We start from the raw sequence: 16,237 nt of genomic DNA on the forward strand, positions 1-16,237 counted from the left end.
GTTTCGTGCGATCTACCAGTGTCGACAGTGAGTGTCCTGCTACAGCGCCCGTCCGAGCTGCCTTTGTTCTGCCGAGCTGCCTGCCCGCGGTCCTGTGAAAAGTCTGGTACTGGAGCTTCGAATCGTAGTGTATGGAAGGCTGTTGAAGGTTGTGCTTTTGTGAAGCTGGAGTTCATCGGAAGTTCTACAGTGCTTGCGCCAGAAAGACGTCGGTGCCTCGGTACCTTTGAGACGAAGGAGCGTTGGCCAAGCCTTTTTGAAAGGTAAGCAAGTTTGGCCCTTGCGCGCATTCTTGAACTTATGATTTACGTAATGAACGTTGTGTAACTAGCTAGAGCAAAGCGCTTTCTCATCATAGGTTAGCCGTCTTGCTGTGCACATTTAGCAAGCAATTTCACGAAGGCTTCCTCTGATGTTACAGCGTACTTGCATTCTGCTGTAAAATATATGCTACCCGCCTTGATTACTATGCCTGAATGGGCACACAATTATGAAAACACTGAAAGTTGCTGTTCGTTCGGTAGTTTTCTGGCAAGAAGTTATTCGTTATATATGCATTCCCGCAAGTACAGTACATGTGTAATGTATCCGTCGATGTATCATGGGCTTCGCGCGTTGGCACACGATTCCTCTGTTTGACGCTTAAGCGGATAGAAGCTTGTATGAAGACTTTTGTATGTATACAGTTTGGTTTGGAGGACCACGTCGCGCGAACCTGTGTATTGTTTATGTTCTTGAGTGTCTTCGCGTGTTTGTCTTCTATGTTGCAAACCCGACATAGGCCGATATTACAGTAACGAAGTTTATTTTTAATCGAGACATTTCAGACACCGGCCTTTAAGAAAGACATAGACCAACCAATTCTTACGAACGGGATGCCAGCTCTTGCAATCGTAGGTTATACGGCAGTGCGTAATAAAGTAAGGACTGCGATTTTGTAGCGATACTTACCCCTCGATTCTATACCAGTCTTGTCGCCCACCGCAAACGGCCGGCTGTTCCAGTACGTAGCACGGGCCGGGGCGGCGGTCAGACCACTAACGAATAACGAAAAGGAATAGCATCGCTACAAAATCGCGATCTAGCTTTCAGAATGCTTTTCATGTGCTCAATATGTTTGTTCAATCCAATGCGCCACGTTTTACTGCATATATGAGTTTTGTTTTTGATTGTCCTGGTAGCCTGTTGTTGCTGATTTCGTTCCTTCCTGAACTTCACTTGTTACAAAATATCAGTGTAACCTCCTTAGATATAACAAAGAGACATTTGTGCAACAAGGCGCAAATTCATGCAGCTGGCTGTGTGAGGCTCTCTTTGCAATTCCACATGACACTGGTAAATCACAAATTCCCAGGTTCACAGCACAATAAATTAAACATTTCTTACTTTTGAAGGCTATGCGGATTCTGGACGCATCCCTACATCGAGCAGGAACCTGCTGCACTGCTGGAAGCTGGACAGCACGACAATAAAGCACGTGATCTGTGTGCTTTCTCAAAGGTGCGTACAAAACTGGCGCTGCCTTTCGAGTTGTAGGATACATTTGTGTTATATGCAATCATTTTACTGTATTGCCATTTTCAGTATTTCTAGTGGCTGATCACGGATTTTATGTTTTGGTGGAGTGCCCTCAGTTTAATGAATTTACCTAAAGTAGCCTCCTCTGAGTTAAATATAATTGGGCGCTTGAGTAATTATGCCTTATGTACTCCATATAGACTATATTAATCTAGCCAAAATGCCTTTTTAAGAACCATGAATTCAGGTTTCGTGTCTTGAATAATGTGCTCTAGAGTGTCTAGAAAAATGCGTTGTACCACCTAAAGACATGGTTTACGCAAAAGTGCCTTAGGCAATGCTTTCGCACAAAAGTTGTATCATCAAGAGTTTCAGAGAAGCCTGTGTGGTCGGTATGAAACATGACAAAGACAGACATAGACCAACCAAATACAACATTAAAAGCAATACATTTTGGCTTCTATATGGAAGCCTTGTTCACAATAAGGCTAAAAAAAGTGAAAGTGCATATTTAATTAAGTAAGTTTTAGCATAAGATGGGCGTGGGCTCCTTGGTTTCAGATAAACGTGTGTCCTGCTGATTGCATCTCCAGAGAATCCGGGTACAGGCATGGCTTCCAATTTCTTTCCTGGCCGATTATGCTAGACACTATCCAGTCACTATTGTGTTTAGTCATTGCTGCATGCTCTGCCAAAGCATTTGATGCCACCCTTTTCTCATCCACATCGTTCTGATGTTGGCGTAGCCATTGCTTAAAGTTGCCCATTGCTCTAATGTAGATACTATTCATATACACATGTTATGTTTCAAAGGTCAGAATTCATGTCAGTAAAATTTTTAATACGGTTTGTTACTGGGATGGCTACCTCGTTGGTTTAACATGGCTTGTCACCGGGATTGCTGTCTTGTTTGTTTAGCTTCTTGTCGGGTTCTTATGGATTTTTATGCACAATGAGATGTTACACACACACCTTGCATGTACATGAAAAAAAGGTTTACAACAGAGATAACATATATGCATGGGCATATATATGTGTCAATAAAATACTCGAGCCTCATTTCTGCCTACAGAAAAAGAAGTTATTTCTCCTCGAGGGCATGACTGCTTGCAATAATGAACCTCCAAGAAACGGTTTTCTCTAATCCGTATTTTTGATATCTAAATGCTTATGTGGCATGTACAAACTGCTTGCATCAATTTCTCATTGGGATGAGTGGTCTCAATTTTAAATTTGAGTAATAATTGCAATAAATAACTCATTTCACCTGTCTTCTAATGACTCTAAAATTCTATGCTTCTACCTTGCCAAACCTTTTATGAAATTAGTTTGATGAAGCCCAATATACAGGGCTTTCTAAATTGAAGGTATCAGTACCTATTGAAGACTGTGCTAACTAAGAAAATGCTGCTTGTGTATGTGGTTTATTCATTTCTCAGACAAAAGCTTTACACCTAAGTGCAGTCAGTAAATCGAAAACAATTGCGTCTTGTTCAATAGTTCTCGAGCACTTGTGCGTCACTATAGTCGGATACAAATTTAGAAAAAAGGGATGGCCCCGCCCAGATGAATGAAGCGCGACGTCCGATTGCCTCTGCGACTAAAATAATACCGCTAAAAAATCGTGCTTAGGAAACGCGCAATTCTCAGTATAAATAAAGACTTTGATGACTGGTGTAGTAAAGCTCTCATGTGCTACAGCACATGCCAGATCGCGACAGAAAAATAACCCTGTGCCTTCCACAACGCTGCCCGTCGTCTGCTCATTAGCTTCATTGCAAGTGGCAAAAGTAGAAAGAGCAACTCTGCATGGCATTTGTGCTTGTTTACATGTACACGGCACATTTACTACTCCTGTTCCGAGCTTCAAATGAATCAGTTGCTACTGAACAAGTACTTATATAAAACAATGCATTTATCGCAACCATTACAAACCCAAGATGCTCAGTGTCAGCGAAAGCACCGTGTTAAAGGTGAGGAGGGAGGTCAAAGCTTCGCATATTTCGGGTGGCAAACTACCGACGCCCTCGCGAAAACGCCCACAAAATGTGGAGAAAAGAAGAAGCAGCACGAAGTAGGACACGTGTGCGCTGAGGTCGTGTGCACGATTTCTTTCACCACAACGAGATACCGACGATCGAAAAGATCACTAACGAATTCTCCAAGCGTATATTGTGTTATGTTTGTGCCCTGGGATTTGCCTGACGGAAGGCCAGTGCTATGGTTTGTCGACTGTGGAGGCAGCATTCATCCCCGCATCGTGCCTGCCTGCTTCGGACACGACTACGTGCACGGCTCGAGTTTCCTCGCGGCTGCACGGCGTCCACGACGGAAGCAGCCACCGGATCACGGACTGCTATTCGGCCCCTCCCCGTCCCGGCAGCAATGCAACCCCCCCCCCTCGTTAGTCCGGCGGCGCCCGCACCACAAACGACTCCCGCTGTGTTTGGGACAGTTTTCAAAGGAGGGCTGTGTTTCAACCCGGTGCCTTGCAGTTGGTTCCCTTTGTCCTATGCGGGCCATAAAACTTGCCCGGCGCACCATTTTGACCGACCGCCAAATCGTCCTGACGCCGCAGCGCGGTTCAAGGAAGCGCCGTCCACCGAGAGCGGTGTTAGGACCCCGGAGGCTGCCCGGACCCTCTCTCTCACGACCTTGTTTCGTCCTTGGGGACTGTCTGGGGGATCTTTGGACTGAGGGGTGTTATTTAAGCAGCTTGCAGCTGCTCTCTTGGTCTCTGTCCTGATAACGACGACAACATGTAAACATTGTATAAAGAATTATTCGCAGAGAAAACTCTCGTCTCTGACTCTGCGTGAAGCGAGGTCCAGACCTCCTGCCAGCCACACATACCTCGGCAAACGCAACAATGGATCTCCCATCACTGAAGTGGTGTACTGTGTGTCAAGCACAGCAGCCAAGCATTCTCCCGTGACCTCTCAAATAAATAAGCAGTTCATTTGATGATATAATCCTTCTAATGGAAGCCCAATTCTGAAAAAGCAACGTCCTGCACAGATCATGCTCAATATAAGCGTTGGCATGGAAACGTGCTGAAATGCCGGAAAATCTGAATGCAAATGCAGTTATTAACTCTGAATAACTATGTGGGGCCCAAAATGCTCATTCGGGCAGCCACTGTCCAGCTTCACACGAAAAAGCAGTAGTCAACGTGAATGAAATTGACAGCCACTCTTAGCAGCCTGCACGCCAAAGCACATTGTGCTTTGCGTGCTGTTGTGCTGCCCCTACTGTTTTTTTCCAGCCTGTTGAGATGAATGATGCCAACGTCAGAAGGCCCAAAATACTCTATTGGGCAGCCACCTATGAGCATGATGGGCCCTGTGATGAAATAACAGTCATCAGGGCACGCTTCAAAGGCACCTTCAGCAGTATGCACGTCAAAGCCCAGTCAAGCCGTCACCACTGTTGGTGAAACGGCAGCAATCAATGCGAGAATGACAGCCACTGTTGGCAGCTTGCATGCAAACACACATTCATGTGGTGGCATTGTTTATTTTGGTTACCTGGCCTAGGCAAGCAATGCGAATAAGAGAACAATTATCAAACATCATTAGCTTAGTTAGGCCCAATATACTCAGTCAGGTAGCTATTAATAGCAGTAGTCGAGGGCACGCTTGAAAGGCACCATTAGCAGTCTGCACATCAAAGCGCAGTCAAGCCGTCGCCACTGTTGGTGAAATGGAAGCAATCAATGCGAGAATGACAGCCATTGTTGGCAGCTTGCATGCAAACACACATTCATGTGGTGGCATTGTTTATTTTGGTTACCTGGCCCAGGCAAGCAATGCGAATAAGAGAACTGTTATCAAACATCATTAGCTTAGTTAGGCCCAATATACCCAGGCGGGTAGCTATTAATAGCAGTAGTCAAAGGCACGCTTGAAAGGCACCATTAGCAGTCTGCACGTCAAATCACAGTCATACCACAGCCATTGTTGTATTTGTTTATGTGACCGGACAAGTAACAGCAATGTAAGCACACTTATTCACCCTGAATAGCTCTGCTAGCATTGTGCTAAAAAATGCTGAGTGAAGTTGAATGTGTTTTGTTGAGGCAATTATTTAATTTACAAGCCATCGGCATGTCGATCAACGGCCAGGTTCAGACAATGTCATTTGTGAAGTAATAAATGGTGAAAGTTGCAAAAGCTCTCAGTGCACTGCTTTGCTGGGCTCCATTCACTGAAGAATGTCTTTGCAACGGCGAAAGCGTCAGACAGAAATCACACCCCACTGCACATTGTTATTCATGCTGAAAATTTTCGCCATCATATGTGATACGCAGCGGAACCGTTTGTTTACTAAGACTGAATGCATGAAAAATGCAACAGCATAGCAAGGTGTTTCACAATATGCAGCCTTTCATGTGCACTTCTGGCTAGCTGCCACATGCACTGACGCATAGACATGAACGGAGGTAAGAGGCAAAGTTACTGTGCAACCCACATGACGCTTTTAAGAAAATGTATCTCTAAACCTTTCTGTTTTGATAGGCGATCAAAATTTGTTTTGAGCAAGTTGGTTAATCACATTGCAGCAACAGCACAAGAAACAAGGACAGAAAACGCAGCGAGTAGGCAGATTGAGAAGACGAGGTAGACCAGTGAGAAAGGTTTTAATGAGATAGAAGAGGCCAGTCCTGCAGTGTACAGGAGTTAGTGCTTTGAATGAGATTGGCTAATGAAAATGTGTAAGGACTTTGCTGAAAGAAAACTATCAAAAACAAATGCAAATATAAAATAAAAGGACAAATATGAGTAAGTGCAAACACGCATGGAAGCAGGAAGGCTGGCAACACAACTTATGCGTGACTGTGCCACAGCACGCATTCTACAGCTTGCGTGCACGGTGAGCACTGGTGGAAAGAAATCAATCGACGGTGCTATACACAACGCTCCAACACCGCCGTTAGACGCTCGGCTATCTCACTGTTGACAACGATCACTCACGCTAAGTTGACGGCGACAAATCTTTGCATTGGAGGCTTCTTTGTCAAATATTTTCTGTTGAGACGCTCATAGGTTTGTTTCACGCGTGCACGCTTTTCTAATTTCTCCTCAGACAAGCAAGAGTTAGAGCGCTGAACAAGAAATACTCAAAGAACCCGAACACGAGATATACAGATGCTGCAAAATACCCAGGTAAAAGGGCATATGCAATTACCGTGACCAACAATCAAGGGAAGGAGCTAATCGCTGCCACCATACCGGCCAGAAATCCAGAAACGGCGGAGGAAGTGGCCATCGTCCTCGGCATCGCCACATGCAAAGTCACAGCAATCATCTTGAGCGACTCGCAAACGGCATGTAGAAACCTACGAAAAGGCCGAATTTCTGCCGCAGCAGTGAAGATTCTAAAAGAAATAACATGACGCCAAGAACTACCCGACATCTACGTCGCTTGGACCCCAGGCCACGAACACCTGGCAGGAAACGAAGCAGCACATGCTGTTGCCCGAGAGCATACCAGCCGGGATTTCCTGCCGCATGGTCTCCGGAAAGCGACGAGGGTGGAGGACATTCCCATAAACTACGCCGTAATACTGCAACATTACCGACTGGAAAGAAGACAATATCCTCCACCTCATCCAAAATTAAGCGAGGAAGAAGCCACCGCCCTCCGCAGACTACAAACAAATACGTATGTACATGGAATTATCATGCACCGAATGCACCCCACCAAATTCTCATACCTATGCCGGTATTGTGACATACCAGACGCGCTCCCACACATGGTGTTGGTGTGCCCGTACCGCGAGAAAAACAGTGAAGATGATGCCTCAGAACCGCTACAAGCGATCGAAGAAACGTGGGAGGCAATGTTAACGGCACAGAGCCTGGAAGATCAGCGAAGTCTGGTGGACCGGTCCCGCGCTGCAGCATTAGCCAACGGCTTTCTGCACTAAGAGAGCCGCCCACCTAGGGCGAAGAAAGGACACTTTCTCGCTGTTTCTTACAATAAACGTTCATTCCTCCTCCTCCTCAGAATGGTTTTGCTCAATCACTTTACCCCGTCCGACGAAAAATGCAGCGACACGGTACACGAACTCACCCGCCGCTGACAGCAGGCACCAGACTTTGGCAAACTTTTCTTGTCCTAACTTCACTCAGGAGCGAAATAAAAAAGACGTGAAACAAACAGGCAGGATGTGTGTTTGCAGCAGTCACCGAGGCATCCTGTTTTCAGGCAAAGCGTAGCGCAGCATCAGCAACGCTCGCTGCAATGTTTCTTCGCCGGATCACGGCTTAGAATAAACGCACGCGGCACAGATGCCACGTTGTAAGCTCGCAGTAATATTTCTGGCATGATAGACAATGACAAACAGTTTGGGAATTCACTGTGACGAGGCATTGACACGCACAGCTGACGCGATTTGGCCCAGTTCGAAGCCCGGGCGGCCATCTTCTCCGACGGCGGGCCACCGGCCGTCCGGCGCACGACGTCAGTCCAGAGTGCGCACCCATTAGTGGATGCTCGTGTGCATCCGCCTCGGAGGAGTAAACGCCCCTGTTTTTCTAAAGTTGTATCTGACTATAATCGAGCACAGCTTGACCCTTGGCCTAATACTAAATCAGGCTTGAAGCTTTCAGTGTGTGCTAATCTCTAGAACATCACCAGATTTCATTCTGCGCCAAGGGGTGGAACGCATTTGCTTAGAGCTAGGCACGTGAATGTCTTTCTTTCGCATTGAAGTTCCCAATACTTTCTAGTCTTGGGTGAAAGTACACAGCTCAGCACAACGCATGGATGGTATACGTAATAGTACTTTGTTCTTTAAACCGTATCAACAAGAAGCAGCTACTTCCGTTTTTGCAAACCTTACCTTATTTCCTAACCTGTCCTTGATCAAAAGTGTAGAAAATTAATCTGTGCTTGTTCTGTTGTTTCACAGGTAGACATCGGCGACGGTGTATATGTTGAAAAGGGCCTGCTGAAGAGGCTGCGCCTGGATGCTAACAACTCGGGCTTTCAGTTCGCGGGGGGCCTCCTTAAGGCTCCTTTTACAAAAGAAGAGGTTGAAGGGAGGCGCTACACATGGATGCGCAGCGATTGTTTGTGACAGCGTCACTGCTGGCAGGCCTGGCCTGCCTTTTCGCTTCGTTCTGGGTCTTCCACGTTATCTACTCGAAAAAGGCCCACAGGATTTTGACATTTATTGAGCACTGCATTCTGGATTTTTGCTACACAAAGCCGCAGGTGAAAGCATTGGATTTACTCAATTTTTACAAGAACTATTGCTAGGCAAAAAAATTTTCAGATGCATATGCTCAAGAAAGTATCTGTAAAAATTATTTTGCCTAACATAAGCACTCGTGGGTTCTGTGGCTGGCAGGTTGCCCAAGCCATGTAGCACAGTGCTTGCTTTAAAGGGACACAAAAGAGAAAATTTATTTTGAGCTTTCTTAAATCATTCTTCTACAACACCGAAAAAACAACTCCCACCATGAGAATCGGCTTGATAAGCCAGATAACTTGCAAAAACGAAAACTGGTGTCGCCACCACCACCTTATAGTTCCTGCACCAGCTCGCTGCGATATGGAATTTGACGGGTGTCTGTTCGGGTCTAGCTAATGTTCTACTGGCCAGTATTGATGAATTCTGTTGTAAAGGTGTCAAAGAATATACTTAGTTGAAGTATGACTCCACACTGATGTGCGGGCACTGCATAAAACTTGAAAAATGAAAGTTAAATCTTCATTTTCTCATCTATTAATCTGCTTATTGCCACAATGTTCATGAATACAGTTCTGAAAGATTGTTTTATCAGTCTAAAATGATTTACTGTTTCTCTTTAGTATCTCTGTAATGGACCTTCAGCAACAAAATGTGTGTTAGTATGCCACAGGTATTCTCAGCAGGGGCAAAAGCACCAGCAGCATGCTCAATGATTCTGTACCAACTGATAACTTGAAGGATGTCCTGTGCCACTAGGGTTAGGCCAACGTGGATCTGTGTTAATCACCACAAGTGTATTATGCAAAACTTAATGGCCCAATATTGGTAATTCAGGGGGGAGTTGAATTAGCTTTTTTTATTTCTTTTTTTTTCTTTATCAAGGACATCTCACATTACACTTAGTCACAACGCATTCACTTTAAGGTAACTGTGGAGAATAAGGTGGTTTGGTATTCAGACATGCCTTCTGTGTGTAAACAGTGTTAGATGAGCAATACAAAGATACACCATAGATGCTCACTGGCAACATGAAGGGGTTTGAGGGCAGCTACAAATATACATCCTTGTAGTCGTACCTATAGCACTATGTTCAATTTGTCACACAAGCATATGGCATCCATCACAACTGCATGCCTAGAAACAGACAAGGGCAACACACTCAATTCCCTTTTAGTCTATCTAAGAAGCACCACAATTTTTAGGCAACGAAATTGAAATCTGGCTTGTACCCATAAGTACTGCAATACAGTTGTGCAACATGTTCCTCTTGTGTGGAAAAAGGGCTGCATATGTTTTCTTTGAGCACAAGGGGGAGTGGTATCAGTTAGAGCCCCTCCATCCACGCGCCACTGCCGCTTTCTTAAGTAGCGACAACCTTTGTTGTGCGCCGCCTTTTCCCCTCACACCAAATCCGGTTCCAGCATTTCCGGTTTAAAAGTTTCCCGTTCCGGCGTTACCGCTTCCTGGAGTTGTGCTGCGGGAATTTCTGCTTTGACTGCCGATGGTCAGACTCCCACGCGTGCTTAGCAGAGCTGTGGGAGTCACCATGAGAAGAATGCAAAGGCGACAAGCTGTTATATTCCGTTCAAGTAGTAATTCGCGGTCGCTGTTTTCTAAATGCACGAAAAACGGCAGTGGTCTCCAAGGGCCCAGGCACTAAATTCCACTGTACGTTGCCTCTCGTGGCACAACCCGTCGCAGGTTAACGCGAAACAGCGAACACGATCAGATCGCTGATTACAATAGGCGGTGGTACTTGGATGGAATCGCATTCACAGTTTAAACCGCAGCTGGTGCAATTAAAGCCTCTCCATCGACGCGAAAGTAAACAACGTTAAGAAAAACATAGCGTTACTTCCACTCGGAACAGGACGCTGCAGCTACGGAAGTTCCGCTTGACACCGGAAGCTAAGGGGGTGAGTGGCAGAGGAGCGTGGAGGAAGAGGGCAGGTTGGCGGTACTTAACCTGGTCGGCGGAAACGTGTATGGAGGGGCTTTAGTATCAGTTAATGGCTGTTTTCACATATATGTTTTGTCGGGTGTATTAGCAATCACTACTTTCCTTATCTGAGTGAAGTCATTTTTTAGAAAGTTTATAAAACATGTTGCTCGTGGTTGTTGCAGTTTTCTTCCTAACTATCCATTCATTGCACTGTGCACCCATGTCTTGGGCAACTAGCTGTTTGAAGGTCAGTATGCTATCGATGGGTCTAATGATAATCTCTAGTGCCCTCTCATTTGCTTGTTGCAATACTGAAGAGTTAGATTTTGTATATTGTGTCACTTGTTTATTTTCACTGTACTTTGGTTTCACTACGTCTTGAATGTCTTGTGATAGTTTTTCTTTTGCAATGAAAGATATGGTGGACAGTTGCCGACACTAATGTGATAGTATGAATGCTTGCTGTATTTATCACAATTGTTTCATTTCGCTGGGGCACTAATGGTCATTAGCAGCAGATGCCAGCTGCCCTTAAGTGCAATGTTTTTATGTTGCATAGTATTGTTCATGATCCATTGAATGCACTGCACGCGCATGTTGTGGACAACTGCCTGTTTGAAGAAATTGTCTGCATATTCAGTGGGTCTAATGTGAACATCTCTACTACTGGCTTAGCTTCACTACATCTTGAATGTGTGGTGATAGTTTTTATTTTGCCGTGACAGATGTGGTGGGCAGTTGCCGGCACTAATGTGATAGTACGAATGCTTGCTGTATTTACCACATGGTTGTTTCATTTCGTCTGAGGCACTAGTGGCCGTTAGGAGCAGATGTCATTTGGCCTTATGTGCAATATTCTTATGTTGCATAGTTTTGTCCATAATCATCCATTGAATGCACTGCAGACCCATGTTCTGGACAACTGCCTGTTTGAAGGAATGATCTGCATATTCAGTGTGTCTAATGTGAACATCTCTAGTGCTGCCTGTGTATTTGTGAGTTAGATTTTGTATTGTGTGTCATTTTGTTTTCACAGTGCTTTAGTTTCACTACATCGTGAATGCGTTGATAGTTTTCCTTTTGCAGTGAGAGATATGGTGGGTAGTGGCCGGCACTAATGTGATAGTACGAATGCTTGCCGTATTTACCACATGGTTGTTTCATTTTGTCTGGCGCAGTAATGGCCATTAGCAGCAGATGCCATTTGGCCTTAAGTGCAATATTTTTATGTTGCATAGTTATGTTCATATTAATCCATTGAATGCACTGCACACCCATGTTCTGGACAACTGCCTGTTTGAAGGAATGACCTGCATATTCAGTGGGTTTAATGTGAACGTCTCTAGTACTGACTGTATATTTATCAGTTAGATTTTATATTGTATGTTGCTTGTTTTCACTGTACTTTAGTAGGATTGCACATTGAATGTGTTGTAATGTATTTTATTTTGCTATGAGAGATCTAATGGGCAGTTACCAGCCCCCAGTCTGTGTGTTAGTACAAATATTTATTATGCATATCACAGCATTTTATAAGGCTATAGTTTTGTGATGATTAACTCAAGCCTGACTTTTTTATGAGAAACATGTCAGAACTAATAAACAATCACTCATGCTTGGGATCCATGAAATCATCTTTGTAATCTTTCAGTTGTCTTCGAAATATTTCCACATCAGGCCCAAGAAACTCCAGAACGGGCTTGAAAAATTACTCTCGGAAAGAACCGAGAAAACCTGATGAACGAGGTAAAAAAATACTCCGAGATCAGCTCCAACAAACCACAGAATGGGCTTGAAAAATTACTCTCAGGTAGAGCTACGTAACCTTGTTAACGAGGTAAGAAAATACGCCGACATCAGTACCAACAAACTCGAGAATAGGCCTAAAAATAACTCCCAGGAATAGCCTAGAAAACTGGATTAATGATGTAAAAAAGTAATCCCACATAACCTCCAACAAACTCCAGAATGGGCTTGAAAACTTACTATCAGATGAAGCTGAGAAAAGCTAATGAAGGAGGTTAAAAATACTCCCACATCAGACCCAAGAAACTCGCGAATGGGCTTGAAAAATAGCTCTCAGGAATAGCCGCTAGAACTTCGTTATGGCAGTAAAAATATAGTACCACTATCGCCCCTAAAAACCTTCCCACAGAATAAAAAATTACTCTCGTTTCTACATACAAAAACCTTGGTCAGCATGGTAGTAAATTTTTACCTCGACTGGTACGTAGTAAAAAAAAAACCAGAAACGGGAATGCGATACAGGACGAGCGGTTTACTCCCGTTTCGCGTTATTTTTGTTTAGTGTGTAGCAAGGCACAGAGGCCTAAGCCACTCGCGTCAGTGTGGATTTCGGTATCGGCACCCTCGTCGAAGTGTGCAAGTACCGGCGGTGACTGCATGCGTCGCTGGAGTTCTTGAAATGCATCGGCCTGCTGCGTTTCCCACTTGAACACGACATCACATTTGTTTAGATATGTTAGCGGCTCCGCAATGCGTGAAAAGTCTTTGACAAAGCGCCTATAGTGGGCGCACATGCCAAGGATTCTACGCACTGTCTTCTCGTCGACGGGCTGCGGGAACTTGGCAGTTGTCTTGTGCGAGTCGGCGTGGACTCCACATTTGCTGATGAGGTGGCCTAGGAACATAGGCTCATCGTAAGCGAAGCGCCACTTTTCTGGCTTCAGAATGAGCCCTGATGACTTCATGGCATCTAATACTGTCGCAAGCCGCCTAAGGTGAGCGTCGAAAGTTTCGGCGACGACAACGACATCATCCAAGTAAACAAGACAAATCTGCCGCTTCAATCCTGCTAACACCATGTCCACGACGCGCTGGAAGGTTGCAGGCGCCGAGCACAGTCCGAATGGCACGACCTTGAACTCATAGAGGCCGTCTGGCGTGATGAAGGCGGTCTCTTCACGGTCCCTTTCGTCGACTTGTATTTGCCATTAGCCAGACTTGGGGTCCATCGATGATTAGTATTTATCATTGCAGAGCCAATCCAATTCGTCATCTATCCGCGGGAGAGGGTATACGTCAATCTTCGTGACCTTGTTTAGTCGACGAGAGTCGGCGCACAAACGTAGGGTTCCATCCTTTTTCTTCACCAAGACCACAGGAGATGGCCACGGGCTTTTCGACGGCTGGATGATGTCGTCGCGCAGCATTTTGTCGACTTCTTGCCTAATAGCGTCACGTTCTCGCGTCGACACTAGCTAAGTTCTCTGGCGGAGTGGTCGAGCGCCCTCATAAGTTATTACGCGATGCTTTGCGACTGTGTTCATCGAATCCTCGATGACGTCGAAAAGTACGCTTTGTTTCGTCTGAGAAGACTTCTGACCTGTTGCTGCTTACTCTTGGGGAGACTTGGATTGATGTCGAAGTCTTGTTCGGGGAATTATGCTCATCAGGGTACATGCGGCAGAATCCGAGAGGACAAAAGCATTGCTGGTTTCCACAATTTCCTCGATGTACGCGACTGTCGTGCCTTTGTTGACGTGCTTGAACTCCTAGCTGAAGTTTGTCAGGAACACCTTCGTTTTTCTTCCGTCAGTCCAGTGATCCCTGTTGCGACGCAAATTTCACGGACGAGTAGTAGATGTTGGTCACCCTCGATGACGCCTTCTACGTCAACGGGCGCTTCGGTGCGGAGGGAAATAATAATGCTGGAGCGCGACGGGATGCTCACTTGATCTTCGAGCACACTCAAAGCGTGGTGACAACGAAAGCTCTCCAGCGGTATCGCTTGATCTTCCGAGACCGCTATCAATTTCGACTTCAGATCGATGATTGCGCCATGTTGGTTCAGGAAGTCCATACCGAGAATGACGTCTCGTGAACACTGTTGGAGGATAACGAAGGTGGCAGGGCAAGTCCGGTCACGAATGGTAATTCTTGCCGTGCGGATTCCAGTCGGCGTAATGAGGTGCCCTCCAGCGGTCCGAATTTGAGGGCCTTCCCATGCAGTCATACCTGTCTTCAACTGGGCGGCAATGTGCCCCCTCATGACGGAGTAATCGGCCCGTTGTCGACTAAGGCGGTGACTGCGTGGCCGTCGAGAGGCACATCGAGTTCGGTGGTTCTTTGCCTTGCGTTACAGTTAGGCCTTCGCGTCGGATCACGGCTGCGTCCCGTTGGCCCGTGGCTAGTGCGTGGGGACGTCACGTCATCTTTCGTCGGCATATTCTTTGCTTTCAGACTACGACGGGACGGTGGCGTGTCTTTGTTATGTCGTCGAGATAGTCTACTAGGCGTCTTCTTCGGCGGCAGAGGATCACCTTGGCCCCCTCCATTTGCTTGTAAATGGGCCCAAATAAAACGAAATGAAATGAAATGAAATCTTCGTCAGTTCGACGAACAGCAACCGCACCCCATTGGTTGCTGCTTTTAGTTTTCCGGATGTGGGCTCGCAGAGCGGCCCCGGGCTGGGCCAGTATACGGACGGCGTTGCGGCGACAGGCAGTGGCCTGGTTATGGTCGTCGAGAGCTCCACTTAGTAGCGGCGAGGTAGTCTGCGATAGGGAGGTCGGTCGCTAACCTGTGGTCGCGGCGTGTTAACGTTAATGGCGAATGCTCGCAGTCCCATCTCCCGGTATGGGCATCGTCGGTAGACGTGACCCGCTTCTACGCATTGGTAGCAGAGCAGGCGGTGGTAATGAGCGCGCCAGACGTCTGTCTTCTTGGGTAGCTGCGCTGGGCGAAGGGTAGGCGTGCTGGCGGCGGAGGCGGTGGACGACGGAATTGTGGCGTTACAGGGCCCTCGCGTGCTCGTGGATGGCGACGTTGACGCAGGCAACGGCGGCGTAGGTCATTGCTTCCGGCTGGGGCTGCGATAATTGTAGTTGCACCTCGGGAACTCCAAGCGATCGCTGAACCTCTTCTTTGACGATTTCGTCGATTGAGTCCACCTGAGGCTGCGATGAAATAAAGAATTCCTCTCGTACGACTGCCCTGATAGTCTCGCGCAGGTCGTCGGTCGCCAGTGATTGAACACCGGCGTAGTTTGTTGAGTTGATGTGGCGGTCGAATTGCCGGTTCTGCATTTCCAGTGTCTTCTCGATGTTCGTGGCCTCACGAAGAAACTTGTCGAAGGTCATCAGTGGGCTTCGTATAATTCCGACGAAAAGTTCTTCCGTCATACCACGCACGAGTAGGCTGACTTTCTTCTCCTCCAACATTTCCTGGTCGATGTGGCAAATAAAACGTGGCGTGAAGATCGCTATGGTCTCATTGGGAAGCTGTACTCGGGTTTCCAGTTGCGGTTGAGCACGCTCTTTACGCACGAAGCTTGTGAATGTTTGCAGGAAGCTGGTTCAGAACAGGTATTACGTCGTTAAGGTGGCTTTTTGAGTCTCGAACCACGTCCTGGCCGCATCTTCCATTGCGAAATAGACAAGTCGCAGCTTGTTGTCCCTGTTTCAGCCGTTAAACGCAGCGACCCTCTCATACATTTCCAGGCAGCTTTCCGGGTCCTGAAATATGGAACCGCTGTACGTCGGTGACTCCCTGGGCTACTGCAGAACTATTGGGGCCGCGTCATTAGCACTGCCCCATCGACAAAGCGCAACATC

General features: G+C 46.4%; 1 protein-coding gene across 1 annotated transcript; it reads right to left on the bottom strand.

Moving 5' to 3' along the window:
- Nucleotides 1-12,955: 12,955 nt before the first annotated feature.
- Nucleotides 12,956-13,372, bottom strand: LOC139057790 (uncharacterized). Its single transcript, XM_070536545.1, has one exon. The coding sequence runs from the start codon at nucleotides 13,370-13,372 to the stop codon at nucleotides 12,956-12,958; it is 417 nt and encodes a 138-aa protein (XP_070392646.1).
- Nucleotides 13,373-16,237: the final 2,865 nt, after the last annotated feature.

This window comes from Dermacentor albipictus, chromosome 3, assembly GCF_038994185.2.
Source record: "Dermacentor albipictus isolate Rhodes 1998 colony chromosome 3, USDA_Dalb.pri_finalv2, whole genome shotgun sequence".
Classification (NCBI taxonomy): domain Eukaryota; kingdom Metazoa; phylum Arthropoda; class Arachnida; order Ixodida; family Ixodidae; genus Dermacentor; species Dermacentor albipictus.

Coding starts and splice junctions, on each gene's coding strand:
- LOC139057790 (XM_070536545.1), bottom strand. CDS start 13,372: ATGAAGTCATCAGGGCTCATTCTGAAGCCAGAAAAGTGGCGCTTCGCT.